The following is a 7352-nucleotide window of genomic DNA, read 5'->3' as shown; positions in this document are numbered from 1 at the left end:
TCCCAGGCCTGAAGACACAGCCTGCCAGCTGACAGTCATACAAAGAGAAAGGTGGCCTTCCTCTGGAGCTCAGACTAAATTTTAGCCACACTTGCTGCCTTGGATGTGTGCAGTGCCAAAATTACCCAGTGACTGGCAGCTGTCCTGTTGGGTAGACCAGTTGCTCCAGAGGCCCCACATAAGCTGCTGCAGAAACATCTGGGGATATACTTCATATAGAGTCCCAGGTTCCCCAGAGACTCTGATTCCTTGGTTCATCTGCTGGTGTTACTGTTATGGTGGTGGTGGTGGTGGTGGTGGTGGTGGTGGTGGTGGCGGTGGCGGTGGCCATGGGCTCTGAGGCCAGAGACTGGTCCGTCCCCCTGGTGGCCTGGGAGGTCCTGGGGTCGGTCTTGTTGCCAGACAAGCGAGCGGCCTTGGGGTCCAGGTCCTCCTTGCGGTCCAGATACTCCATGGCTTTCTTCACCCAGTCCTCCTTGGGGTCCGCACAGGGCTCCCTGCCCCCTTTGGTCTTAAAGCTGCGGGGACAGAAGACAGGGACCTGTGATGTCCAGGTGCCATGGGGTGGGGGTGCCACGCCATGCCCCGCAGGTGAGCAGACCGGCTGGAAGTCCTGCCCAGCCACTGACTACTGGCCGTGAGCTTAGCTGGGGGACCTTGGCCCCTGGAACTTCTGTGTCCTCGCCTGGGAGGTGGAACTGTGATCCCTGCTCTCTGTGGGTGACCAGCCACCCAGACAATGGGGGCTGAGGGTGTTCCCGGGATGCAGGCCTCTTCGTGAGAGTCCAGGCAAACGGGGACCAGTGGGTCACCCTGCTTCTGTCTTATGATTATAAAAAACAAACATTTTGTAAAGCATTTGGCTCAGGCCCTGGCCGGTTGCTCAGTGGTTAGAGCATCGACCTGCAGGTCACCGGTTAGATTCCTGGTCAAGGGCATGTACTTTGGCTGCAGGTTCAATCCCTGACCGGGACCACATCCCAGAGGCAGTCAGTTGATGTGTCTCTCTCACATTGATGTTTCTCTCTCTCTCTCTCTCTTCCCCCTCCCCCCTCCTCTCTTCCTTTCACTCTCTAAAAATCAATAGAAAAAATATCATCGGTGAGGATTACCAAATAAATCATGCTCTTCAGCCCTTTTTTTTCCTTTTTTTAAAGAAAAAAAATTAAGCAAGCTAAAGAAAAACAAGGCCCCTGGCTCAGAGTAGATCCGTAACTGCTGAATAACAATCTTACTAATATCTTACTAATATTGTCCTTGCCATTGAGGTGGGGGCTCTGAGCTGGGAGTCTTGGTTGGAGGGAGCGGTGACAGGTGTTCTCTGCCGCCAGGTGAGTGACTGGCAAGCTCCCTGGCGGGACCTCCTCACCCTGGAAACGGACCGATGTCACGGGCCGTCTCCCTCTCCTCCCTCTGGATCACGACCCTTCTCTCCTAGTGTGTGTGTGTGCGTGTGTGTGTGTGTTGGCTTGGAGACACAGTCATGTATGTGGTGGCCACATTGGGGCCCTGAGTGCCACCAAACCTTGAGTGTCCTCTGAAGCCCGATGTGGCTGGTTCACTGCCGGACACGGCCCAGAGGTGACCGGCCCTTGCTCCGTGTGTGGCCTGCGCCTCTCGCCCCTCCTGCAAGGTGGCTACCACGCTCATCCCTGTTTTGCAGAGAAAATCAAGCCTCCAGGGTAACAGGACCGCTCCCAGGCCCGTGTGCTGGGCGCCACAGCTGTCCAGGAGGCCAGCGTGATCCTGTGCGGCCCCCCAGCTGAGCCCTCCCCGGTGCTTCCCGCTTCCCCTGCCCCTAGGAAACAGAAGCAAATATGTGGGGGGGCCCGGGGCAGCAAGCCTGGGGTGCGGGTGGGGCGGCAGAGAGGGCTCCTGCAGCAACTGCACACTCGATGGGCGGTCGATGGGAGCGCACGCCTTCTCCGAGCTAAGCCTGGATTTCAAAGGCCCACTGGCCATTCCTTTTTTAATATATTTTTATTGATTTCGGAGAGGAAGGGAAAGGGAGAGAGAGCTAGAAACATCAATGATGAGAGAGAATCATGGACCGGCCACCTCCTGCATGACCACACTGGGGATGGAGCCTGCAGTCTGGGCATGTGCCCTGACCAGGAATCAGACTGTGATCTCCTGGTTCATACGGTAATGCTCAACCACTGAGCCACGCCAGCTGGGCCCACTTCCTGCTGCCAGGCCTCTGGGTCCTGCTGCACTGCTTTAGGGCCTACAGTCCTGAAGAAAGGCCTCCGGGATGGGCCACTGGTCAGTACCAAGGGGCCAGGGGTCCCCACGGCTGAGAGGAGCTGGCTTGGCTGGGCCCCTGCCCAGAGTACGTTAGTTACATTATCTCCTTCCATCCTCCCAACCACCCACTTTGCAGCGGGCGGGCAGGCGCTGTGACCAGGGCCACCAGCCTGCGAGTGGCCGAGCCAGGATTTGCCCATGCCTGTTGGATTCTGGAGTCTGCACTTTGAGACCCCCAGGACGTACCTCCCCCAGGAAGCCCAGCAGGCTCCGGAGCTGCAGAGAACGTTCTTTGGCCCAGGAGAAGTGAGCCTTCGTGGCTGCTCCGGGCCACAGGCCATGCAGGAAGCCGCTCCCCACCTTGCTTGCGGCGCGGATATTAAGGTCAACGAGGGGGCAAGCAGGAGGCCCTTGGCCAGGAGCCCGGTGGGGCTGGGAGGAGGTGAGCATGCATTATCAGAGGTCGGGGGCGGTCCCCAGGGCCTGACAGGCATGCAGAGGCGGAGAGGGTGGTACCTACATGATGGCAGGTGTGCGGCAAGATGGTTCCGTTCGTCGATAGCTCTTTAGGAGTCTCAGGGGGATCTCCCGGGTCATTGCCATTGCGTTGCATATGACGCTGCATGTGTCCACACTGTGGTGCTGTCCTGAGCCCACAGAAGCCCCCAGTCAGCAGAACTGTCTGGGGGCACCTGGCTTCTCAGCCCCATGCCAGCTGGTCCCAGCCACACCACCCAAGAGCCAGTGCCCTGCACACCTGGCCTTCAAGACCCTTGACCTCAGCCCTCCACCCTGCCCCCATCCCGCCCATCCCTGGCCAAACCTCTCCATGCCTCAGTTTCCCCACCTGTAAAATGGGGACAATGATAGTATCTACCTCACAGGGTAAAGCTCCTATGGCCTGCCGCATAGTAAGTGTTTAGCTTCCAGAATTAAGTTGCTATAATTGGTCTGTTGTAAACAGAGGGGCCGAGTCTGAGACTGACAGGGATCTGCCGGAGCTCACATAGCCAGGAAGTAATAGGACAGGCTCTCCTACCAGGCCTGGCTCCCATCATGCTCCTGGGCCTGTGGTGCTGCCCATGCACCACTCTTGTTGCCTTTACCCCAGGAAGTCACCTGCTCAACTATCACCCCCCCATACACACCCTATCCCTCCCTCTCAAGTGTCCATATTCATGGATTTCCATGACCTGAGACACACCCAGCCCTCTTGCCATCACATCTCATGTGCTTATCCGTGACATGCTCACACATACACACATACACAGCAACAAACACAGTGGCATATCCTATAGAATAAAAGGCTAATATGCAAATTGACCAAACAGCAGGATGACTGGTCACTATGATGCTCACTGACCACCAGGGGGCAGATGTTCAATGCAGGAGCTGCCCCCTGGTGGTCAGTGTGCTCCCACAGGGGGAGCTCAGCTCAGCCAGAAGCCAGGCTCATGGCTGGCGAGTGGTGGTGGCAGGAGCCTCTCCAGCTTCCGCAGCAGGCAGCGCTAAGGAAGTCCGACTGCGGGCCTAAGCCATCAGTTGGACATCCTCCGAAGGCTCCCAGACTGCAAGAGGGCACAGGCGAGGCTAAGAGGCCCCCCTCCCGCACCACCCCCAGTGCATGAATTTTGTGCACTGAGCCTCTAGTACACACACACGCACACACACAGGCATACATACAAATACATACAACCTGGCACATGTAGCAGATAATATAATAAAACATTTTTTAAAAAGTACAACCTCCTCTAAGAACAGTGGGGAGGGGTCTGCTTTGTGGACCATCCTTTGTTCTGTCATTAAGAACCAGGTGCTCCTGGCTGGTGCGGCTCAGTAGTTGAGCATTGTCCTATACACCAGGAGGTCGGGGTTCGATTCTGGTCAGGGCACATGCCAGGCTGGTGGACTCGATCCCCAGTAGGGGGCGTGCAGCAGGCAGCCGATTACTGTTTCTCTCTCCCATGGAAGTTCCTTTCTCTGTGAGGAAGGGGGTGCCTGGGGTGGGAGCAGAGTTGGGGAAGCAGGGGCCTGCAGATGGCTGGCTACCAACCACATGGAGTCAGAGAGAGACCCCAAGACAGGATGAGGGTGACTCAACAGACACTTGAGAACTCGAATATTTTATATAAAACATTTGAAGTGGTTTGCATTGCATTCCCAACTCCCCCCCTCTCCCCCCGCTAAAATCTTCAGTAACATTTCTTTGTTTGGTGTAAGCTGGGCAGGGGTATGTAAAAAATGAGGAAGAGACTGAGTTTCAGTTCTGGGTCAAGGTCATACTGCAGCAGAAGCAAGACCCTGGAACGTTTTACAAAAATCCAGAGTCAGGACTTCCACACACACACACACACAGCGGAGGAGAGAGAGCAGCCGATCTTGTCTAGCTCTGCAGGGCCCTGCAGGCCCCAGCTGGTGCCTGGGCTCCACCAAAACACACATTGCTCATGCACAGGCACATGTACGTGGACATGCAAACATGCACTGGGGTGGGGAGGGGGTGCTCCCAGCAGCTGCTCCCTGAGTCATGGGCTGGCTGCCTTTCTCTCTTTGGAAAGTCCCCTGGTTGCCTGTCTCCCTTTTCCCCCTGCAGGACCTCGAACCACCCCACCCCGCTGCAGCGCCCCCAGGCCCTGGTGAGCCGAGCCAGGAGGCAGCTCCCTGGACTGGCCTGGGAGGTGTCTTTCTGGGAAAAGCCGCAGAGAAAAGGTGCCCCACTGGGTGGGAAGGAGGAGCTAGGTAAGGTCAGTTCGCTCTCTGGACTCAAGTTCCCCGGAGGGGGAAGGCCACTGTCACCTCGGGGGCTTTAAGGAGCCACAGAGTCAGCCTGTCCCCACAGCCCCCACCCTCTGCCACGGTGCCTGAATGCCCTCGGCCCGCTCTGCTCCAGGGCCTGCCCAGGGAAGGTTGGGTGACTAACCGAGGCCTATTTCCTTCTTGGAACTGAAGTTTTCTCTCCTGTCTATGGAGACAGTGCCTCCGGCCAGCCAGTCATTTATGATCTCTCACTTGAGTTTCAGGAGGGCAGGTGCTTGTCTGTCTCGGTGTCATAATGTCTTCCAGCACAAAGTGGATACTCAATAAAGATTCACTAAGTGAAATAATGCCTCAGTCTACTTATTCCTCTACCCCCTATCCATCCACCCGTCTGTCTGTCCATCTGTCCATCCATCCATCCATCCATCCATCCATCCATCCATTTATCTGCTCTCTCTTGTCAATCCTTTATTCATTCCACATCCACCCATGTGTACCTCCCACCCATTTCTGCTTACCCCACCCATCCATCTACGCAGCCCCCACTCACCCACTTACCACCTTCCACCTGCAACTCATCCTCCATCTCCTCTCATTTATCCACTCATCCATCCCTCATCAGCCCACTCACCTATCCTTCATCTATCTGTCCATCCATCCATCCATCCATCCATTTATCCATCCATCTGTCCATCCATCCATCCATCCATCCATCCATCCATCCATCCATCCATGTCCTGATTCAGCCAACATTTGTTTGAATTACTTTTGAATATCTACAAAGACCCAGGTCCTCTGTCCTTAACCCTGAACTTTCTCCCAAGGGTACCGGTGCTGCGCTTGGAGAGAACCTCACTCCCAATAAACGCTAGCAGGTCCTGTGTTGACGCAACCAACAAATGCTAACCCTCCATCTTGCCGGGAATAGCGGGTTGAACAAAGCCTGCCGCTGCCTTCAGAAAGCTCCTGGCCTGATGGGCAGCTAAGACATCCCACAGAGTCCCAGAGAACTTCCTACTGGAGCACCTACTATGTGTCAGAGCCTGCGCTCAGCACGCACACATCGGATCTCATTAATTCTCAACAGCCCTGCCGAGGGGGTGTGGTTATGCCCATTTCACAGATGCAGACGCTGGAATCAGAGGGGAAATGACAGGCCCGAGAGCACACAGCTGCTTAGTGCCAGATTGGTTGTCTTCCCAGGTCCGAGACACCCCACTTTTCCAGGGTAACACACCGTGTTTCCACATACATCCCGATTGTGCTGAGGGTTACACGAGGGAGAGACCACTCCCTGCTACAAGTAATCCGGGAGGCTTCTTGGAGGAGGTGCCTCTAAGGCTTGTCCTCAAGGACTTCGAAGAGGCCACAGACAGGAAGGGGCAGGAATGTTCTGGGTCTCTGAGTGAGGCGATAGAGGGCTTGAGCCCATGCTAGGTGTGTGTCCTAGATGAGACCCTTGGGCTGTCCGAGCCTCGATTCCCTGGCCTGTGAAATGGGCACAATAATCCCCGCTTCACAGGGTGGTTGTGAGAATAAAGCTTTTTCAATATCTGGACCCTCAGAGCAGGGTTTCCTCAACAGCAAACACCACTGACCTTTCGGACCAGGTAGCCCTCTGTCATGGGGCTGTCCTGTGTCCTGTAGGGCCTTTGGCAGCATCCCTGGCCTCTACCCTCTAGGTGGGAGCACCCCCCAACCAAAAAATGGTGGGGCGTTTAGAACCACCAAAAATATCTCCAGAAATTGCCAGATATTCCCCTGGGGGCAAACCCTCACTGCAGACCACTGCCCTGGAGATATCCACATGCCCTATCCGCCCCCACCCCCCGTACCCCCGTACCCCCCTGTCTCCCTCCCAACCTCCCTCCGTGCCTCCTCCTCAGGGAGGCCTCCCTGGGCTCTTACTTAAAATTTCAACCCTCTCTTTTGCCCCCCTTTTTTTTAATCACAGCATTTTTTTCTCCTTCTAACAGATCAAATTGTTTACTGATCTATTTTGTGTATTGTCTACCTTCACCAATCAATGTTCACGGCCCGAGGCCTGGGACCTTGGGCGGTTTTACTCATTGATCTTGTCTCAGGACCAAGAACAGTGCCTGGCACATAGTAAGTGCCCAAGAAATAGTTGTTGAATGAATCAGCAAAATGCACCCAGAAGCACCGTGTGACATAGACCATCTCAACCAATGGGGAAAGAGAGGCATTTTTATTTCAGTCCCACGGGGGCCTGGATCCAACACCCCGCATTTATCCTCCCGTGCCTTCCCCATCCGCCCCTCACCGCTAAGCAGGGGGGTGGACTACAGCAGCTTAAAGCTGATTTTTTTTTTCTCTTTCTTGCCGGG

At 55.5% G+C, this 7352-nt stretch overlaps 1 protein-coding gene across 1 annotated transcript in view; it reads right to left on the bottom strand.

The window, feature by feature from the left end:
* Positions 1 to 7352, bottom strand: part of CX3CL1 (chemokine (C-X3-C motif) ligand 1) — an 11855-nt gene that overhangs the window by 2244 nt on the left and 2259 nt on the right. The window contains exons 2-3 of the mRNA XM_015558786.1: positions 2768 to 2894; positions 305 to 518 (exon numbers count right to left, since the gene is read on the bottom strand). Of these exons, the coding sequence (XP_015414272.1) occupies positions 305 to 518; positions 2768 to 2894 (341 nt within the window). The remainder of the gene's footprint in view (positions 1 to 304; positions 519 to 2767; positions 2895 to 7352) is intronic.

This window comes from Myotis davidii, unplaced genomic scaffold (genome assembly GCF_000327345.1).
Source record: "Myotis davidii unplaced genomic scaffold, ASM32734v1 scaffold590, whole genome shotgun sequence".
NCBI lineage: Eukaryota > Metazoa > Chordata > Mammalia > Chiroptera > Vespertilionidae > Myotis > Myotis davidii.
Note: the sequence above shows the minus strand (reverse complement) of the source record. Positions and strands in the feature narration are given on the sequence as shown.